At 46.4% G+C, this 21513-nt stretch overlaps 1 protein-coding gene across 1 annotated transcript in view; it reads right to left on the bottom strand.

Moving 5' to 3' along the window:
- macf1a (microtubule actin crosslinking factor 1a) overlaps positions 1 to 21513 on the bottom strand; it is a 129660-nt gene that overhangs the window by 47177 nt on the left and 60970 nt on the right. The window contains 28 exon segments of the mRNA XM_088404550.1: positions 2152 to 2334; positions 2641 to 2958; positions 3866 to 4072; positions 4166 to 4354; positions 5141 to 5739; positions 6094 to 6586; positions 7101 to 7300; positions 7414 to 7543; positions 7809 to 8047; positions 8177 to 8236; positions 8322 to 8430; positions 8504 to 8660; positions 9014 to 9180; positions 9264 to 9581; positions 9705 to 9904; positions 9981 to 10104; positions 10191 to 10364; positions 10661 to 10858; positions 10994 to 11161; positions 11225 to 11398; positions 11481 to 11636; positions 12470 to 12703; positions 12780 to 12935; positions 14234 to 14511; positions 14514 to 14676; positions 14767 to 14982; positions 15085 to 15240; positions 15319 to 20754. Coding sequence (XP_088260676.1) covers positions 2152 to 2334; positions 2641 to 2958; positions 3866 to 4072; positions 4166 to 4354; positions 5141 to 5739; positions 6094 to 6586; positions 7101 to 7300; positions 7414 to 7543; positions 7809 to 8047; positions 8177 to 8236; positions 8322 to 8430; positions 8504 to 8660; positions 9014 to 9180; positions 9264 to 9581; positions 9705 to 9904; positions 9981 to 10104; positions 10191 to 10364; positions 10661 to 10858; positions 10994 to 11161; positions 11225 to 11398; positions 11481 to 11636; positions 12470 to 12703; positions 12780 to 12935; positions 14234 to 14511; positions 14514 to 14676; positions 14767 to 14982; positions 15085 to 15240; positions 15319 to 20754 — 11202 coding nt within the window.

Here is a 21513-nt window from a genome sequence, read left to right as displayed (position 1 = left end):
AATAGCACTTTCAAATGTTTAACACACTTTGCCCCACATATCGTCAGGATAATGAGGCCTCCTGGCTGCTATTCTTAACGACATCCAGACATAAACTTGATCATAAACCCATGTGGACCCCCCCCCACACCCCACCACCACCCCAATCCCCCTCCTACCTCAGCCAAGACACAGCCCGCCCCATGTCAAGACTCTAAAGTTAATCCTGAATTAAAAAAAAAAAACTAAAAAAAACTAGAGGTAGTTCCACTTAGCGACATGAAGACACAGGAAGTCAGCCATTATGGTATTTTGGTTGGAAAATGAAATTTTCAATTCCATGAGTCTCCCTAAAGAAACTTTCCAAACTGACTTTTGGAAAATTCAGCCCCTGCTTCCAGATTCACTTAGAAATATGAAATTTGGTAGACGTGTCCATCATGAGTAGACCCACAAAAAAGTCTCAAGAAGCTATGCTTCAAAAGACATGGTTAGTCAGCCATTTTGGTTGGAATCGCCTAGTTTCAGTCATTTGAAGGAGTCCTAAAAATTTTCTCAAATTTTTTTTCTCTTTGAAAATTCAGCCCCCGATTCCAGATTCACTTAGCTATATGAAATTTGGTGGACGTGTCCATCATGAGTAGACCCACAAAAAAGTCTCAAAAAGCCATGCTTCAAAAGACACGGTTAGTCTGCCATTTTGGTTGGAATCGGCTAGTTTTAAAAATTTTCTCTCAATTTTTTCTCTTTGAAAATTCAGCCCCCGATTCCAGATTCACTTAGCAATATGAAATTTGGTAGGCGTGTCCATCATGAGTAGACCCATAAAAAAGTCTCAAGAAGTAATCCCTGAAAGGACACAGCTAGCCAGCCATTTTGGTTGGAAATGGCTGATTTAGTCATTTTTAGGAGTCCTTAAGATTTCCAGCCGCCAATACCGGACTGATTTACTTATCGTCATGAAATTTGGTAGGCAAGTTTATCATAAGTAGATCTACAGCCCCCCCCTCAAAAAAAAAAAAAGCTATGCCTGAAAGACACAGAAAGTCGGCCATTTTGATTCGAAGCAGCCATTCGGTGACTCATCGTGATTCAGCTGGGTAAGTTCAATCCCAGACATCTTGCGTGTGAAATATGCGCGAGTTTGACAAAGCGGCAGAACGAGGAGAAAGTATTGGATTGTGAAAATGGAGACCGGCGCTATTCCATCCTCCTCCGCAGCAGCCGAGGCACGCATGTTCTTTTTCTTCACTCGCCGGCAGAAAGAAAAGTATGCCTGAATGTTTCAAATTCCGCGTCACATCATAGCCATCCGTCATTTTGGAAAACGACACACGGGCACGATCATTTCTCACGGGCCCTATCGCACACACGCAGGAAGTGACATCACAGCCATAAAATGTGCTCTTTAGCGACGGCGTGGCGACCGAAAGGGCGGCATGCACGCCTCAGAAAAAAAAAGTAATAAAAAGGCAAAGAGTGGCGCCTGTAAAGCGCATTCCTGTGGTCGCGTCCACATTTTCAAGCGCAACACAAGGACACAAGATGGTCACCTTCAAGATTTAAATGGACCAATCACGACGCGGCGAGCTGTTATTAGGGTCATATGCTACTTTTTGTTGCAAAGTTTTGAATAAATCACCGCCCCAGGGGACTAGTTTCATTTATTGAGAAAAAACTGAGGGGATAGGTCAATCATAACAAAACACGTGGAAAAATTCTTCTTAACTAAAGATTTTTTTTTTTTTTGGTTTCCTTCTAAATGCGAAAATCTCATGGCTTATTCCCAAGTAATAGATAGAAATGTATTTTTATTATAAAATATTTAACTGTTTTGTAAAATTGGTATACATTTTTGAGAAGATATACTCTTTTTTTTTTACACTTCTGTACATGTATTATGATCTCTAGAGCATACATATATTTTATTTAACTTTTAATACGTTTGTGTCATTTTCAATTGGCTAATTTTTTATGAAGTTTTTCCCAGTACAGTTTGCAATATTCTGCATTCTGTAAATCTATTTGAACTTGAATAATGTACATTTTGGAAATTTGAAAAAAAATAATGGTGAGCTGGCGACAGATTGCTACTATTTTAGTAATGAAAAAGGGGGCGTGGTCACAAGTGGCAAACACAAGAAGAGGAGCAGAAAGGAAAACGGGTCCGACCTTGAAGTCGTGCAGCTGCTGCTTGAGCACGTCCACCTCGGAGCCCACGGCCGCCTGCGCCTTCAGCGCCTCCTCGGCTGCTCCCAGCATGCCTTGCAGCTCGCCCGTCAGCCGGTAGAAGTGGGCCACGCGCTCCGAGGCGTCCCGAATCAGCGCCAGGCGCGCCTGCCCGCGCTCGTTTAGCTGCGGGACGCAGGTTTTGCACATTTTTAGCACTTTTCTCCACATCAGAAAATGTACGTTTTTAGATTTCTTTTCAATTTTGTGCACGAAAGTCAACAATCTTTTACTGGTCAATCTCCTTTATATATATATATATATATATATATATATATATATATATATATATATATATATATATATATATATGTGTAAACATACATTTTAATCTTTTGTTTTACTGAATATTAGCATATTTTCTTATGTAAAACTTAATTTATTTAATAGGGTTTGTAGTTTTTTTATATCTATTTTGAAGTTTTGTTTCACCTTGCCAGCCTGGCGAGCGAGCGCCTCGGTCTCGCGCCTGAGAGCCAGCAGGTCGGGCGAGGATCCCTCTCGGCGCAGCATGGCGGCGCAACCGGCGCCGTGCGTCTCCAGCTCCTGGCGGAGTTGACCCAGACGGGCCAGGAAGCCCCCCAGCGTTTCGGCCTGCGAGGCCAGCGAGTCGGCGTCGCGCCCCACTGGTCCCAGCGAGTCCAGCTCGTCGTCCAGCTCGGCCAGGCGCGAAAAGACGTCGCGCACGTGCGACTGGACCTCGCCCACGCCGTGCAGACGCGACTCCAGCGTGGCGCAACACTCCTCCAGCTGATGGGAGACACGGGAAATCAAACCGGATCATTTTGGACTTCGTTTTGACAAGAGCTTTGCACTGACGGCTCAAAACATTAGCCGCACTAGCCTAGCATAAAAAAGCGGGTGCAGGTGTGCCTAATGAAGTGACCGTTGAAATGTAAATACAGCAGGGCGGCTGCCGCCAAACACTAGTTTACATTTCACATGCGCCAAAGTCCACAATGACCATATACGGGCGCAGGAAGTCAAAAAGCCAAACTGCTTCTGTAGCTCTGTTTTTTTTCACTGTGATTTATGCGGTGCACCATTCTTTTAAGTTGCATAGCTCAGCTGTGCAGTATCACTTATTCAACTAGCATGCTAGGCTAATTCACACAAATGCGATCTTTAAATAGCCACATAGTGAGCTTTTTTCAATTTCCATCGGTTTATTACGTTTTATGGTTTTAATGTAATTTGTTGCTCACAGACTGTAAAATTGTAACGTATCATTTTCTGTTTGTATGTGCTGCTGCTCCGGTTTTGTTCACACGGCCAATACTTAAATGTCAGGGAGCAAAAATGTGACGTTGAAATTCATTTTGACTTCATTTCAAAGACATATTTTTACGTTTTTTTAAGGGTTGTTCAAGTGCTTGGCTAAAAGGAGGGTTGAAAAACGGCTTGCACTAATTAATCAATTACTTTGGGTATTTCAATACTTAATTAATTCTTTACCGTGAAGTGCAAGAGTAAGAAATACTTTTGTACGAAAGTAATAGTAATTATTTTAATTACTAAAGTAATAACGCAATTACTTCAGGGAGTAAGGTGTACTTTAGGAATATATGCACTAAAGTAATGGATACTAGTAATAGTATAACTATATAAAACTAACTATATCAAAATAAACGGAGATGCACAATACATGTATTCTTACCTTGCTGCTGACGTCTTCAAACTCGCTCTGGGTGTGTTTGGCCTGCTCCTGCAGCTTCTGCGCGCCCTCGGCGCCGCCTTCTGGCCTCTGGGGGGCGTCCTGCACCAGCCCCTGAGCCAGATCCCGTAGATAGAGCACCTGAGGCTGCAGGCAGGCCAGGTTCTCCTGCTGGCTCCTCAGCCTCTCCAGGCTCTTGGCGCTACATGCCTGAAATGGGACACGTTAAGATGTTTGAACAAGAGAATAAGACATCACATAAAAAAGTGGGTGGTTGAAAAGTAAAAAAGTGTCTTCAAGTACCTGAGGTCCTAGCGCCTCCTGGACTTCGATCTGGTGCTTGGCGGCTTCCAGGCGTCTCTCCACCGCCTGCCGGCCGTCCTCGAACTCCTTGAGGCGAGCCGAGAGCTCCTCCAGCTGCGACGTGCGGCCCAGGAGACGCTCGCCCAGGGCGTCCAGGCGCCGGTTTAGCTGCGCCTTCTCGTCTCGGATCTACAGGGAGAACGTTGGTTCATTCTACTAGGGGTAGACCAATTATCTTCACTGATGTTCGCCATAATGATGAGTGTCAGCATCGGCCATTTTTTTTTTTTTTAAATTAAACTTAAGACCAGGTCTGTAGTGAAGACTTGCTCCAGCACTGTCCCGCCCATGACAGCATCTGATTGGTCAGCCATACAAGAGCTAGAGCCAATCAGCAGTGAAAGCCATATACGGCTGTAACAAAGCCCACATTTTTTAACTACCTGTACTTTCTGCTGTTTAGTGTAATAGGTTCAGCCTAATTTCCCACACCGTGAGTGGTCAGTGAATGCAACTCCAGTCTAGCCGTTCTTTTCCTCGCAACATAGCTCAAGTTTGTTAGTGTCTTGGACCTCCACGGTTCCGCACTATCCGTATTCAAGCCCATTTATGATTGTAAAAATGCCAAAGAGTGACTTTAATTCTTTCTAAAATGTTCAAGTTAAGTGCCTACTGGGCATCGTTGCATTACCATACACTTGTGCATCATATGTTGGTTAAGCTAGTATGCCAACTACGCTAATGATGTTTTTACTATTTTTTAACAGCTATTTTACTCTTTTTCTGTGTTAACACATCCTGAGCAATTTTACTGCAACAAATATTCCTTGATTCCTTGAACTGAATACCGGATTTAAATATCGGTTGTCGATTACCGATATTCGGAACCGGTCCATAAAAACTGGTCAAAATAAAGATCAATTTCTCGCTGGTACACAAGAGTGTTGTGTATGTGGCGGTTTTCACGGCGTGTACCTCGTCATCCCCGACGCAGCACTGCTCCAGCAGCTGATCGGCGGCGGCGTTGAAGGCTTCCAAGAGGGGTTGTCGTTTCTCCAGGTCCAGGGCGAGACCCCTGGCTTTCTGCAGGGCCTCATCCAGACCCATCGGGTCCAGCGAGGGCCGGATCTCGCCGTCTTTCTCCTCGCATTGGTCCAGCCAGGGCGCAAAGTCGGACTTGTGGCGCTGGTAGCTTTCCGCCTTGCTCAGGGCGGCCTTCAGTCGGTCTTCCCGCTCCGAAAGATTCCCGTTGACGTCCTCCCAGTCCTGCCGCAAACGGGTCAGGCGGGACTGCAGAGCGGCGCGCTCGTCCCCGCCGGCGGGCAGGGCGGCCAGCAGCGAGGCGGCCTCGGCCTGGATCAGCTCGTAGGAACCGCGCTGGGCGGCCACGGCGCGCTGGAGCTCGGCGGCGGAGGACAGGAGGGAGCGGAGCGCCTCGGGGCGGCAGGGCAGCGCGTCCGACGACGGGTCCCGGAGCTCCGCCTGCCGGTCCAGCCACGAGCGCACGTCATCGAACATCTGCTGGAACTGCTGCGTGGAGGACAGCGCCGCCTGCAGCTGAGACAGACCGTCCGCTGGGGACAAGGCAAAACGTTGGGACACATTTTTAGGCGTAGTCCACTTATTTTGGATCACAGCTCACCTATTGGTCATGTGAAATGCGCAAAGTGTGATTGGTCACTACCTCAGTTTTCAGAGAATGTTATGTTAGCAATATTAATTAGTGTTTTTTTTAGCATTTAGTACTTAATACTCTAAAGTAATTTATTATAGTACTTGATTCATTGCCGGCCATTTTTAGACCCTCATTTAGCCAAACAGTTGAAAAAAACAAAACCATTAAGCCTTAGAAAAAAAAAAAAAATGCCTTTTGGATTGCGCAAGTTAATTAACAACCAAACACACTTTTGTGAGATGATTTGGGGCACCTGCGCGTTCCTCCAAGCTGTTGAGCGGCGCGCTGACGCTCTCCAGCCTCTTGTTGAGCTCGTCCTTCAGGTAAGGCTCGGCCACGATGTCGCCGAGCTCGCCGCACAGTCGCCGGGCCTCGGCCAGCTGCCCGCGCCGCCTCTCCAGTTCCGAGCGGATCTCCCCGGTTTCCCGCAGGCGTTGCCTGAGCGCCTCGGGCCGGGCGCTCAGCTCGGCCTGGCCGTCCAGACGCTCGGCGAGCGCCGCCGCGCTGGCCGACAGCTCGCCCAGCAGCGCCTGGTAGCGCCCGCCGGTGTCCCGCGCCCGTTCGATGCGCTCAGAGCGCCTGTCCAGCTCGCCCGTCAGGTCGCTCCACTGTTTGGACACGGAGTCCAGATCGGAGCGGACCTCCTCCAGCTCCTTGGGGTCCTGCGTTTGCGAGAGGATGCCCTCGGCCGACCGGGTGAGCTGCTCGAACTGCGGGCGACGGGTTTCAAACTCCCTCAGCATGAACTGTGTGAAAAGTGTGGGGAAAAAAATTTGAGCCTAAGTAACATTCAGTTGTGTTTAACTTTGCACTTCCTCTCACACACTGTACTAATCTTACTTGACATAAAATACGAATTACAAAGGAATTTGGTGCCATCTAGCGGCATGTTAGGGAATTTTAGAAAGCGCATAAAAAAGCAAAAAGTGTTCACTACTATATCACGTTGTTAAAGAGACAGTGTGTAAAATTTAGAAAAAAAAAGAATAAAATTTAAGCCCTTACGTCCTCAGAGGAAAAATTTGATGACTCAATGACTAAAATATTGACACCTTTAGACAACATTTTAGGATTTAAATTAAATTTTTTAAAGATAATTCTTACAGTTTGAAAAATTAAAGACTTAACATGCACCCACGGACACTTCATTAGGTACACTTTTTTTTTTTTAAATAAGGTTTTTTTTTAGTAAATGTTGCCTGTGTTGTACTATTATAATTCCAATGCATCTGTGTGTGTGTGTGTGTCTGACACACAAACCTGCACTTGTTGCTTTTGGGTGTTGAGCATGTTGGGGTCAATGCTGAGCGGTCCCAGCACGCTCATCATCAGCTCCTTCTCGCGCATCCACGGGCCGAGCTGGGCGGCCGCCGCGGCAAAGCTGCCCAGACGGTCGGCGCACGCCTCCAGCTCCGCCTGTCGCCGCGACGCCGTCTGATTGGTCGAGAGCCAACTAGATTCTGAAGGAACGCGGCCAAGAGATATGCTCGTCTAAGTTTGTGATGGCTACGTGGTGATGATATGAAAAGACTCCCTTGCATGCCGGTTTCTAAAATGTCTTGGTCACACATACCGATCTCCTGCAGCTGTTGCCTCCATACGTCCGCCTCGGGGGAATCGGGGTTGTCGGCGATGAGCTTCCTCAAGGTTCCCTTCAGCTCCTCCACCCTGGCCGAATGCTCTGCCAACTCCGACAGCAGCGCCTGGTCATCAGTCGATGCCACGTCATTGTTATTGCTCCGTTTTAAATGACCTTCTATCTATCTATGCTAATTCCCGTTAGCCTGTCAATTGCGTTTCCTATTATATGCAAGCAATGAGCTAGTAGACTTATTTTGTTAAAATATGAGTTCATTTTGCCTATAGTACCGCAACAGATATGTTGATGTGATAATCATTAACTTTTAATCCAGCGAAAACGGATCTTTGACGTCTATAGCCGTCAATGGCAGCGAATGAGTTAATGACCTTGTTTTCCTGGGCCTGGGCGCGTACCACCTCAGGCTTGGAAGGCGAGGCGGCGTGTGCCTGCGCGAGGTTCGTCTCTTTGTCCTTTAGCCAGTTGTGGAGTTCCTCGGCGCCGCGCCTGGCATGTTGCCTCTGCTCCAGCGAGGCCTGCTGGCGACCCAGGCGCTCCGTAAGCTCCGCCCCCAGAGCCTCGTGCCGGGCGTTGACGTCGGAAACGGCCACTTGGATCTCCGTCAGGTCTGGCGAGACACGAACAGGAAACGGGATCCGTTTGAAGGTGAGAAATTGGAGTTACTTCATTCAGTGCCACACACGCACAACAAAAAACGAATTACAATGACAAATTTTGCTTAAGATAAACTTCGAACCTTTACAAGTATGAATGCCGTTGACACTCCCGGGAGCAGAGCCATTGATTTGGGGGGCACCTGTGAAAGGTTACAAAAATAAATAAAAAAACAATAAAAATGACAACCACTATAAAGTATTCTGTAATTAGCTGGCAGCTCCTACTTTTGCTCTGTGGCGCCGTGATATCGATGACTTGCGCCTCCAGCTCCGAGCCGCTCTTGTTCAGCTCCTGCACCCTGGACGCCTGAGTCTCCCACTCCTTCAACAGCTCCTGAAGGCGTCATCGAATTCAAGGGAGGTCCCTGAAGGCAGCGCGAGACCACGTGGCGCATTGGGGGACCCACCTGCAGCTGCTGCACTCGCCTCTGCAGCGCCTCCGTGTCCAGGGGTAGTTCCTTGGCGGGCAACTGCTCCTGCGCCGACTGGAGCCACCTGAGGAGGGAGCCGGAGAGCCCGCGGAAGTGGAGCAGCTGCTGCTCACAAGCCAAAATGGCCGCCAATCTGTATCAAGGAGAAAATTGCAAGTTAGGTGTTATAGCTTCTCAGCATTAGCATTTTAGTTTTTTGTATGTTTTGTTTATTAGCATTTTTTAATATAAACAAGGATCGCTAGTTTATAAAAAGTAAAGTGTAGTTATTAGTTATTTTGTAAATTTTCATTGTAATAATCTTGCTGCCCCCTACAGGCTAGGAGGACACAACACTTCAAAAACTCACGTGCAAGGGGGAAAAAAAAAAAAACTCCAAGAAACTCGGCTCTTTCAGATCTTCCTTTTACTCTAATATCTGGGAAAAAAGTAACTAAGGCGTATAAATACGCCTTGGGATTGAATGGGTTTGTTCTCTTTTCTGACCTTTGATTGACGTGGTCCTCCAGTTGCTTGAAGTCGTCCGACACGGTTTTGACGTGTCCGAGGAGGCTTTGCGTGTGACCCAAAACTTGCGAGGCGCATACTTCTTCCGCCAGGGTGCAAAAAGACTTGAGCTGAGGTGCTTCCTGCTGCAGCTCCGACTTCACTTCCTGTCAACAAACACCCCGAAAGCATGTTAAAAGCATGCTCAAATATATTTATGTGGATTTTTTTATTTTTTTTGAAGACCGACCTCCACAGTCTGCCTGTAGTCGCCCACGCCGCGGTCGGGTTGGCCCGCCGGGCTCAGAACCTTGGACCGACTCTGGATGAAGACCCGCAGGTCGGAGGACAGCCGCTCGTAGCTCTCCAGCCTGGGCAGCAAGCTTTTAAGCTCCGCCTCCCGCTGGGCTTGGCTGACCTGGGCTGCGGCGAATCTCTGCGTCAGCTGATCCAGCGCCCCCTGCAGGCCAGATGCCGTGGAGGCTTCGGGGCCCTGGAGCAGCTTTGACACGGAATCTCGCGTGGCCTCCACGCTGCCTTGACGTGAGAGGAGCTCCTGACGAAGTTTCTAGGGAGGAATGATTTATTTAAGTTTTTATTCATCTTACGATCAAATTGTCAATCACTTTCTAAACAAATTGATTGTTAAATATTAATTGAAAACAGTACACTGTAAAGAAACTTGTCCTACCTGATTCTGAGTGAGGGCATCTTGGAGAGCCTGAGACGTGGGCTCCACAGGCGCGGGGTCCAGCTCAAGCGAGTCCAGCCAGGCCAACAGTGCCTTCAAACCCTCCTGCACGCTCACAGACTGGGCCACGGCCGTCTGGAGCTGCTCGGCCCGTTCCGAAACGGATGCCGACAAAGATGAGAACCTCTTCTCCAAACCGTCTGGAAAAAATGAGGATAGAACAGTGAATGGAAGCAGAGGTTCTGTCGGGAAAGGCCTGGAGGGTGCGCTTCGGACCTGCGGCACACAAAATGTCCACGGCCTTCAGGGACGGAGACTCGTCGGCGCTGACCAGAGCTTTTCCAGCTCGCTTGACCTTCTCCAACTGGACCGAACGCTCGGCCAGCTCGTCCTGGAGCACCTGAACCAACGCAAAGCAAAAACATTTTTACGTGTCTCATACGGCCAGATGAATTTGGCACCACGGAACCACGTAGAATGCATTACCTGGACCTGGCGCAAAGTGTCCTGCAGGTTTTGGGGATCCGTGTCTCCGCCGGGCTTGGATATGCTTTGGTTCTGCTCCTGGGTGCTTAGCCACGAGTGGAGCGAGACCACCTCATCCTGGTACTGCTGGTAGCGCTCCAGCAGGCCGGACAGGCGCCCGCCCAACTCTGATGACTGCACACAAAAACAAAAACAAGTTTTTGATAGTCATAATTTCATAAATCAGACATGGATGGGACATCATTTTGTTTAACTTCGTTTTTTTTATGTTTTTAATCTAAAAATGCACCTGTAGGAAAAAATGGGTACATTAGTGAAAAAAAAAAGTTGACAAAAACTGGCTAGGGTAGAATAAAAAGAAATATATAAATGCACATTATTTGGCAAAATTAAAACAATGAATGTTCGGTTGGAAAAAATAAGATTGTTGAAGAAAAAAAAAAAAGACCCAATGACAGCAAATTTCTCACCTTGGCATGGAGTGAGGTATATCTATGGTTAGCATCTTGCAGCTTGTCAGTGACCAGCTGCTTGGTTGCCTCCAAAGCAGCAGAATCGCCTGTGCCGTCCCGCTGCTCCATGGCGCCCTGGCAGGAGTCCAGAACCTTCTGACCCGATATGGACACAAAGCGCAGGTCGGCCTTGTGGCAGATGATGTCCTCAGCCAGCTGTGGAACACCAATGAAATACCCAAATTAATTGAGAACCGCATAAAAAAAATGGGACTCTGACATTTGTTGGCGAACAGCACCACCTAGAGGCAAGTAGGAGCAGCTGCACTTTGTGCCAGGTTATGACTATACCTTTCTGTGCTCCTCCAGACGGTTCTTCAGTTCCTGAGCATTGGTTTCGCCCTCTCCCAAGCATCTCAGCTCCTGCTCGCTCTGCTCCTGCCAGGCGCCCAAATCCCCATGCTCCTGGAGAAACTTTGCCAGCTCGTCCTTCAACGCCTCGGATTTTCGCAGCCGCTCCTGGAAAAAGTCAACAATCTTCTCCCACTGCTTGGAGAATCCACCGTCCATAATGAGGTCTACCTGGCAGCTGTGTATCTTCTGCTGGTGCTCGGCCTGCAGCCGGTCCAGCGTGGCCCTCAGACGACGTTTCTCCTCAGGAGGAACTGTGGAGTCGGGCTGGTCAAGCAGCGAGCGAGCTGATTGGCTGATTTGGAGAATCTGGGCCTGCTGAGCCTGCAATTCCTGAAGCTCAGCCTGTGTCACACAGAAGAACAAATGTTACTCATGAAGATGAGTATTTTTTAGGACCGTATGCCACAACAGAGAAGATTAGGACCTGCAGCGCCCCCGTGTGGGACGTGACGGCAGCATCCGGCTGTGAAGAAGTCAGGTCGGTGACGTCTTGAGTTGCTGATTTGTGAGCGGAGGACAAGTCCTTCAGCAGGGAATCCATCTGGTCTTGGGTCTGCTGCAACTCCTCCAAGGCTTTCGCCTAAAAACGTTGATCATAAATATTACGTTTGTTATTCTAAAAGCGAACATTTTTTTTTTGTTTCTAAAGAAAACTAATACTGGCCCGAATAAAGCAAATGATTGCTTACTGTTATGCATTTATTTATACGGTTATTCATTTCCGTTTATTTTTATTCCTCAGAAAATGTTTGGTCTTGCGGTGTTTCTATTACATTTAACACATACAAAGGTTTAAAATCTATCGAAGAGATAAATTGCTAACATCTGAGAAAATTATAAACCGTGCAAGGAGGAGGTTTTATTGCTTTGAAACGGAGAATGGAAAATGTGGAAAAACATAATGCATATTTAAGAAGTAAAAAATATTAAAGAGAAAAAAAACAAAAACATGAATGAAAACTAGACTGTAAAATGAAAAATGTAAACACTATAATAATGAAAAAAAAATAATGACTAAATTATGACACACTAAATGCTATTGTAGTAAATAAAAAATATATTTAATGTACAAAATGATATAATAAAAAAAACACTATACCAGGAAATACATACAGTATAATACAAAATAAAAATTCATTAGATATCAAAAACTGAAAAACACACTTTTAATAAAATAATCATAATGAATAAAAAACATTTATGAAGAACTAAAAAGCATTTATAACAAAAGCACTGTAAATGATAGCTTTAATTTAAAACAAAAAATTATTTCATAAATGAAAAGAAAAAAATATTGTAAATGAAAAAGAAAAATGGGAAAAAACAAACAATAATATAAAAAATAACAAAATGAAAATAACCCCTAACAAAAAAAAAAAATTTTTTTTAAAAACTAGCCTTCCACGCTCTCACCTTCTGCGTGTTGTGCTGCAGCGTGGCATTGATGGTGGTGTCCACCTGCGTCACCGACACGTTGGCCGCCTCCGTCAGGTTGGCGTACTGTTCTTTCAACTGCGCTAGCGCCACCTGCAGGCCTTCCCGCTCCTCCGCGCTCAAGCTTTCCCTTCGCTCCGCCAGCAATTCCTCCACCGAGCGGATGGCCTCGGCCACGTCGTCCGCTCGGGTCCGGAGGTCCTTCTGGACTTCCTGGAAAAGGGACACGAACCAAGACTTTAGCTATATAGAAAAAAAAAATAATTAAAAAAAAGGAAAATGTTCGCACTTTTAACTTTTTCTGCCTGTCCTGCAGGGCGCTCATATCGTTCGATTCCGAGGTCGATTCCGCTTTCTGATTGGCCAGGGCGGCGGCGGCTCCTGCCAACCAGCCGTTGAGATCTTCCAGTTTGTGAGAACATTCCGCTCTCTGTTGCTGGACCACCTGAGAAGATTGGAAGAAGCGCCACACACAGACAAACAGCAACATGTCAGCATATGTTTACTGGCGGAAAAAAAAATTAAAAAATGAATAAAAAAAGAACTGCAATGTGTGTGCCAAGTGATAAGCATATTGTGTCCAGATACACACTCACAATCACACAAAAACGACACAAATAGAAAAAAATCTTTATTATTGGAAGTGTCCTCATATAGAAACGTGGAGGAGGAAAAAAAACGGAGTGAGGAAACCGTTACCGCGGCAACGCAAGCGGCTTCTGTCGGCGGTCATCTGCAAGAGCAAGGCAAACATGTTAATAAACACGCGTGTAGCATCACATGCTTGTGATTGTGAAGTTAAATGAAGGACATTAGCTTGCTTGATGATAGTCAAAGCGGAAAAAATGGCGACATGACTTTCAAAACCTTCACATGACAATAAGGAACACAAACGAAAATTCACATATAAATTTAAGCGGCGCAGGGGCCTCGTGGTATGTTGGAATTCCGGTTATGGACGAAAATTCATATGGCATTCGAATTGCTTTACGGCAATAGCGTATATCGCGAGCAAAAAGGAAAAATGAGAAGGATTACAACAAAAACAAAGAAAAACACAAAAGCAGAAAACTGATAACTAAGCGAGTGCAAATGCACTGATTGTTTGTGTTAACTTTTACCAATTTTGTGACATTTTTCAGACGAAAAAAATCCTCTAAATGCCAAAGTAACATAATGCCATTTTAGTAAAGAACAGTAGGAAATTTAAAAATGTTAAATCCAATTCGATTAATCGACAAAATCACAGAGAATATTGGAAGAATCAGATCCTTAAGTATCAATTTAATACTTAGGTATATCCGGACATTTAAGAAAAACTTACGTCCCTGGCATTGAATGAGTTAAACGCACCCCTCAAAACAGTAGTGCAAATTAAAAAATATTGATTAAAAGTCTATTTACCGATTGATTTACTGTGCATATGTGACTACTTTCCACTCTGATTTGCACATTAGCTTAGCAGTTAGCCTTCGTTTTATCCTGTTACTTGTGAGAATCGTAGCGTTTTTGCAGCCATGGATGTAAGAATTAAGGGCTATCGCTAAATATTCTAATTATTAATACTGTTGCTGCCCATTTTCACACAGGCAGAAACAATATAATCAACAAGCATTGTGATTGGTCAGCTGGGATCGACTCCACCACAAACAAGATGACGATGAAGAAAAAGAATCGGGAGTGTTTTATAAGCAGTAGTTTTGGGAGTTAGTTTGAAAGCAACTCGTTGATGGTTTTGCAAACCTCTCTGTCCTTCAGCGTTTGGTGGACGTCAGATCTAGTTTCCCGCTGGCGCCGAGCGTCGGCTCGGGCCTGAGCTTGTCCCACAGTGCTGTGGAAGGCCCTCTGTAACTGCTGCAGCTGCCCCAGAAGATGCCTGCTCTGCTGGGGCGCCAGGTCCTGCGCCCGCTCCGAGACGAAAATCTGGACATCCGAGGCCACCTGGGCCACGTCGCTGGAGCGAGACATCAGGCTGGACTGAAGACACCACAGAGAAGGTTGAGAACGGGGTCTCAAAAACTATGCTCACTTTTCAGTAGAATTATGAAACTTGCCTGGTGAGAAAGTTGAACATCTTCATCAGGATTTTCACTTTTGTCTTTTACAAGTGACACTGTCTCTCTCAACCAGGACAGAAGAGAACCAACTCGTCCTCCGAGAGACTTCAGCTCGGCTTCCAGGACCTCCTGAGAGATGAAGATAACTCCTTCAGTTCCCACTTGGAGCTCCCGAAAACCTTTTCAAATATTATAACTTAAGTGTTTTTTTTTTTTAACCTTGTATGAACTTCTGTGGTTTTGCAGGTTTAGCAGGATGTCCTCGGAAAGTGTTGTGGCTGCCTGGTACGCTCGCGTCAAGCTCTGCTGGTCCTTCTCCAAAGCCAGAAGTAGTTGAGGAGGAACCTCCCTCGGGTGGGAGGTCAAGAGCTTCCGGGCAGCCTTCACTTCTGTGCTGACCTCCGGCTCCAGGTTTCGTAACTCCACATCCAGATCCTCAAAGCAAATGAATAGATCTCCAGATTTAACAATTCTTTTCAGTCAAACTACAATACTAGCGATGATCTTTGATCCCTGACCCTTTCATTTTGTCCTTACCTGTGTCTGCCTGATGATGTCATCCAAGGCGACGAGGCTGCGTCCGATGGACTGCTGCTGTTGCTGCTTAAGCCGGACCTCCGTGTGTCTGACCATGGAGACCAGTGCTATGATCCTCTGGTCGTGCTCTAAGCACTCCTGACGCAATAAAGACGACTTTGGGAACAGAAAAAAAGTGAATACATCTTGGAGCCACTCAATTTTTTCTCAAACTAATCGTTTGGTGTTCTATACCTTTCCAGGAGCAGATCCCACTTCATCTTCACTTGAAGTCACTTCTGCCTCGTCATCTGCTTGATGACTGGCAAAGGCTGGTCCCGACTCAAGATGTTCTGCTAGTCCAGAATCAGCAGAAAGCTCTTCTGAGAGGAGCGGTACAATTTCTGGAGCGCTAACTTCAAGACTTTTGGTAGTAGCTACAGGTGATGGGTGTTGTTCTGTTTCATGTTCTGCTTGTGTGGCAGAAGACTCACGGGTGTCAGGTTTCAGTTCCTCGGAGTAAAATCTAGGTTCCTCTAGCGGGCTCGAAGTAATTGAGGTTTGCGTTACCACAGTGTCGCCACTGGTTGTCGGACTCTCAGATGAGCGGTTAGAAATGATTTCGGCTGTCTTTTTGCTCAGTTCTTTCATGAACTGAGAATTTTCTTTTGGATCCGTCTGTATTTTGAGATGCTGAGTTTTTAAACGCTTGGTTTTCTTACTTTGTTTATTATCTACGGGATTGGCGGCTAGAAGCTGCTCTTTGTCTGTGTTGTCAACACTGGTGAGAGGTTTTTCCTGATGTGTGGTCTCGGGCTTCTTGACTTCCTTGTCGCTTAATCCAGCCTCAAACACCTTCAGGTTCAGCTTCATGGTGGATTTCTGCTCGATTTTTGGAGGTAACTCCGGCTTTTTCTTTCCAATCACCTCCTGTTTGCTGACTGATTGTTCAAATTGGACCAGGACAGACTGAGGGTCTTCAGCTTTTTGTCTCTGTTGCTCCTCGTTGTGAGTCGCCTCAAGACTATTTTGATTTTGGGGTTTTTGTTTTGCCGCATGAGGTTCAGTGCTGTCCTCTTGAAGACTTCCAATCTTCTTGCCATGACCAGAAGATGCTTTCTGTGGCTGATACGTTTCAGGTTCAAGTTTGAGTTCTGATTGCTGTGTTTTCGATTCTTCTTCCACCACTTTTGCCTTCTTTTTACTCCTCTTCTTTTTCTTGGCTTTACTTTCTTCATCCTTATCTTTCAAATCTTTATCAAGATCTTTGTCATCTTTGTCAATATGTGCTTCACATACTTGAATGGATTCTGGAACTAAACTTTCACCTAGGGCACTTTTTTGCCCATCTGGGCTCTGTTGAAGTATTTGTGATTTTTCTGCAACCGTCGATTTAGGAATCCTCTTTGCCTGAACTATCCGCCGTGCTGCCTTCTCCTTCTCTTGCTGCTCCATGGCAGAAGGAGCTTCGGTTTCAACACCATTTCTTTTTCTTTCTGCATCAAGTGCTTCTCTGACATACCACGCACTACTTTCACTGTCACTTGGTTTTACTCTTTCTTCTTTGTCATCCTTCTGCTCCACTGTTGGAGAGTCAGTCAGAGGACCATCAACAACATGGACCAACGGACTGCTCTCAGTAGTGGAGTCACCTTGCAACTTGTCAGGTTTACCCTCTGAAACCTTTCTGAAACCTTCAGCAATGCTTTCCTTTTTCTGGAGTTTATCTGCAGCCTTTGATTTAGGAATATTATCAGTGCTATGGTTCTGCAATACAGTCTTTTCCAACGGCAATTTTGGCTGCACTCTTGCTTCGTTTTCATCATTCTCCTCCACTGTTATAGAGCCAGTCAGTGGCTCATCAACATTATGGAACTTCTTCGGTCCTAAGCTCAAATTCTTCTCTCTTTCCCTAATGTTTCTCCCTAGAACTTCCTTCATCTCACATTCCGCATCACTTGGTTTTATGTGTTCTTCCTCACTGCCGTCTACTCTGGAGTCAGCCGGTGAAACCTCAAAGTCGTGAACTGTCGTATTTCCCGCATCGCTGGATTCACACAGCAACTTCCCAGGTAGCCCATCTGACTTTTCTTCGTCGTCTACCTCAAAGTCTTTAACAAAATCAGTTTCAATCGATCCTGCAACCAAACCTTCTGGTGTGCATTCTTTTTGCTCATCAGTGTTCAACTGTGATTCATCTACAGTCTTTGGTTTCCCACTTGTCTCCGCTGGAGTGATTTGCGGAACAACCTCCTGTATGGCTCGCTGGATTCTCTTCTCAACATTTGCAGCAAAATTACTCAAAAGGTCAATGGACCGATCTGTCTCCAGCGGCTCGCCTACTTCTACGCCACCCCATGAAGGTACCTGGGGGCTAACAGAGCGGTCTGATGTGATAGTTGGTGAACTACTGTCATCAGTTTTTATCTCTGAAGAAGTCAAATTTTCCTGGATTTCCAAAGCCGCCTCACCGGAAATCAGCCGCAAAGCAACCGCGTCACTCAGATTCAACACTCGCTGACCAGTTGCTGGGTTAACTAAACCCCCTTTCATAATCTGGCTGGTAGCAATTTCCAAACTCATATCTTCAGACACTAAATCCTTTTGAGATGCTTCAGGAAGAGGAAGCCTTTCTCCAGTGGTGATATCAACAATTCCGCCGCTGTCTGCCTGGCTTTGGAGCAGTCTCAAAGCTGGAATCGGATCAACTTGTTTAGCGGATAAAGCTTGGGGAAGTGTCATGCGGATTCTCGTTTGCTTGTTCTCTATCCCGCTGAATGGTTTCACTTCCAAAAATCGTTTGCCCGTCTCGATGTCTATCTTGCCTTTTCTGACAAGGTCAGCGTAAGGAACAATCCGTGAAGTCTGGGGGTCAATCACTCCCCGTGTCACTGTGCTCGAAGCCATGGCTTCACTAGCAACCTCCTCATCCACGAGACCTCGAGCAACAGCCTCACTCAATGTGACTCTACATCCTGACTGCGGATCGAAAATTGCTCCAGTTGATGCTTGCAAAGTCGCAGCCTCCACGTTTGAGCAGATGCCTTTACCTTGGTAAGCCAACTCGATCTCCTCCAAGCCGGGAGCGAGCGAGCGATCCACGAGACCTCGTTCCACAGCATCAGACACCGACAGCCTCATTGCTGAATCGTGATGGATGATCCCACCCTCAGCCACCTGTCTGAGCAAAACTTGATATGCATCTTTGGGGGTTATTAAGCGCTTCTCAAGAGCTTGATCCAGAGGAACAGGACACTCGGTCTCTGGGTCAATGACACCTTCCATCTGAAGCTGTAAACTGGCTGTGGTGAGGGCGGCTTCAGTTCCGCTCATCTTTCCTTTGTAAGCCTTCTCAAGTGCAACAAGTTCCTCTCTTTGATGATCCTCAATCAATCCGAGGTTTGATGCTAAGGTGACTGAGACTTTTTTATCCCTGTGGAGGTCTACAATACCTCCAGATGCGACCTGGGCTTCGAGCAGTCGAGTCGCAGTGTTGCCGTCAATCAAACCAGCCTGAGCTGCCTCCCTTACCCCACATATCTGATTGTTCTCCACATCGATGATTCCAGCAAGTGTTTTATCTGACTTTAGGATACTCCACATCAGATCTTCATCAAGGAAACCCCCCTGCATGACGTCATCCATGCTCAGCGACTCACCGCTTCGGGCGTCGAGGAAACCGCCAAACAATCCCATGCGCGCCATTAATTTCACGGCCATGTGACCGGGAAGAAAGCCCTGAGCGACAGCTTCGTCCGGAAGCAGCTTTTCTCCATCTTCAGTCATCAGACCTCCCTGAGAGAGGTCCGAGACCAATTGTGACAGCTCAGCATCTTCCTCTTCAGATGCAGATTCAGGGACACCAACCACAAGTTTGTCTAGGCTTGAAGCTTCCTGTTTGAACTTCTCAGAATCAACCCTGTCAGGTTTTCTCAAATGTTTCGAATCGGAATCTGCGTTTACTGAACCTTTCAAAATGTTTTCAATGTTTTCTGCCTCAAGTAATGTCTGGAGTTTGGATTCAGGTGCAATCTCGTCTTTAGGTTTCTTTTGAAGACTTTTGAGCTTGCCGTCTTTTGTACTTTTATCTTCAACGATTTCTGATGAGCTGTCGAAACGAATCTTATCACTTACTAAAGACTCAGGTTTAGCTTCATAGCTGTTTTGTTGGGTGTCTGTGCCACAAGGCTCCAAGTCTTCGTTTTGTGTGATTCCATTGGAAGTTCCCTCTTTTGCCTCAGTTTGCCCATCAGTAATTTGTTCTTCCACCACAAGCAATCCTTTTGACACTATCTGGTTCTGTGGTTGAACTGCCAAAACTTTGTCTATGCTAGCTGTGTCTCCAGCCATCAGCTGAACTGTGTTAACTAACTCCAGCAACTCAGGGTCAAAAAGCACTACACGTTTCCCGGACTGTGCGTCCACATAGCTGTGAGTCATGAGATGAAAGAGAAGTTTGCGCTCCGCTTCTTGGTCGGCATCCATCTCGTCTGCTCCCAATGCTTCCCAAGGAAGAGACGAGGAGCCGGATGAACCCCAACTCAGGCGTTTCAGGGATGGCGTGCCTGACTGTTTCATGTTGAGGAGAACATCTGGTAAATGGATGTCTTTGAGAATATGGACGACGCTCGGCTCCAAGACTTCCTCAATGGGAAGCAACTGGAGAGATTCTGAGTTGTACAGCGCTCCAATAGAACTTCGCTGCCTGAGGATGTTTCGTGCCAGCTCCCTAGAGATAACTCCCTGTTGTAGAGCCTCCGCGATAGACAGGACCTCTCCAGATTCAGCCCAAAGTACTCCCACAAACGCCCAGAGGGACTCGAGGACCAACAGAGACATCGGAGCTGAGAGAAGGTCCCGCGCTATACTCTTCTCTAAATCCAAACGTTCTCTTGTCACGGGGTCGAGAATCCCGCCGTTCTTGAGCTGTCGCACAAACAGGGAACAAGCCAAATCCTGGTCCATGAGTCCGTGGCGAGTTGCCTCATGTACGGCGAGTCGGTGTCCAGATCGGGGGTCGACGATCCCACCGGCAAAAAGCTGAGCTTCCAGGAGCCGCTCGGCCACTTGCCGATCGATCAGGCCTTCCTCAATGGCACGGAAGATGCCGACCTTTCGACCGGAGCGCAGGCAGACACTTCCTCCGGGTTGTTGCTTGACAGGAAACAGGAGAAGACCCGAGTCATCATCTAGGACGCAGCGCCGAATTAGCTCGGAAAAGTTCACTTTCTCCGCCGTGTTTGGATCTATCAGCTCTCTGCGTTGAAACCTGGACTGAAGCCTGTCCAGAAGGCTCCTGGACATCAAGAGCTCCAAGTCTTCTTCTCGCATTAGAAATTCAAGGATACGTAATCCTGCCTCCTCTTGAACGAGTCCAGATTCCACGGCCATAGCTACCGCGTGAACATTCGATTGTTGGCCCCCCGTCACAGATTCCACCAGAAGCCGAACGCTCTCCAGTTCCGAAAGGGACTTCCAGGCATGATCATCGATAAGACCTCCGGCAAGACTTTCATCCACGGAGAAGCCGAGAGGGAAGCCGGGAGAGAGGAGCCTCCCCGTGGTGATCAGCTGGGCCTCCAGCAGAATATGACCCGTATCCTGGTCAATCAGACCCCGCTGGGCAGCTTGGAACACTGGGAAGGTTTCCACACTTCCCAGGTCAATCACGCCGGCGATGCAATGTGGTGTCTACGAAAAAGAGGAAAAAACATATTTTACAAACAGCACATTATGTAAATTTAACAGACTGCTATTCTATAATATAAAACACTGTGAAGCTACTTCTACTACTTCTAATATAACAATGACACTACTACTACTACTACTATTACTACAACTAATAAAACTACTACTGGTAACAATTATCAATCATAATAATAAATGAGACATAACATTTTAGTACAGGGACATCAAAACTATAACCTGGGGGCCAAAGGCGGCCCGCAATCCACATATTAGTGGCCTGCAACATATACAAAAAAAAAGGCATACGATGCTAGTTAAAAAGTAATCAAAAATGTTTTGATAAAATGACAAAATCTCAAAATAAAAATCCAAATATGCCTTGTCACCTTGAACAAAAAGTCTTGACATAGCAGTTAAAAAAATAAAAATAGCCACATCATACAGAAAATGTGGCCCTTACAGCTTTCTGATTTACTTTAGGCGGCCCTTGAGGAAAAAGCAGGGCAGGACACCCCTGCTTTACAAAATCTGAACATGCATTATAAAATAAAAACTTTCTGCAACATAAAAGAAGCAAGCAGTACTTACCGGCTGGTGGGAACATTCTTAAAACGCGGCGTGAGAAGCTCATGTTAGCGTTGTGCATGCCACACTCCATCCCGACCCGGAAACACTACATCCTATTTCCTGTTTTTAACTATCCAGTCAATTCTAACAAGAAAGTGTGGGTGACGTCCGTAAGTCTCCTTTGTGGCCGCTTGC

Source organism: Hippichthys cyanospilos, chromosome 21, assembly GCF_059441005.1.
Source record: "Hippichthys cyanospilos isolate Australia breed blue-spotted pipefish chromosome 21, RoL_Hcya_1.0, whole genome shotgun sequence".
Classification (NCBI taxonomy): domain Eukaryota; kingdom Metazoa; phylum Chordata; class Actinopteri; order Syngnathiformes; family Syngnathidae; genus Hippichthys; species Hippichthys cyanospilos.
This window is presented reverse-complemented; position numbering and strand designations above follow the sequence as displayed.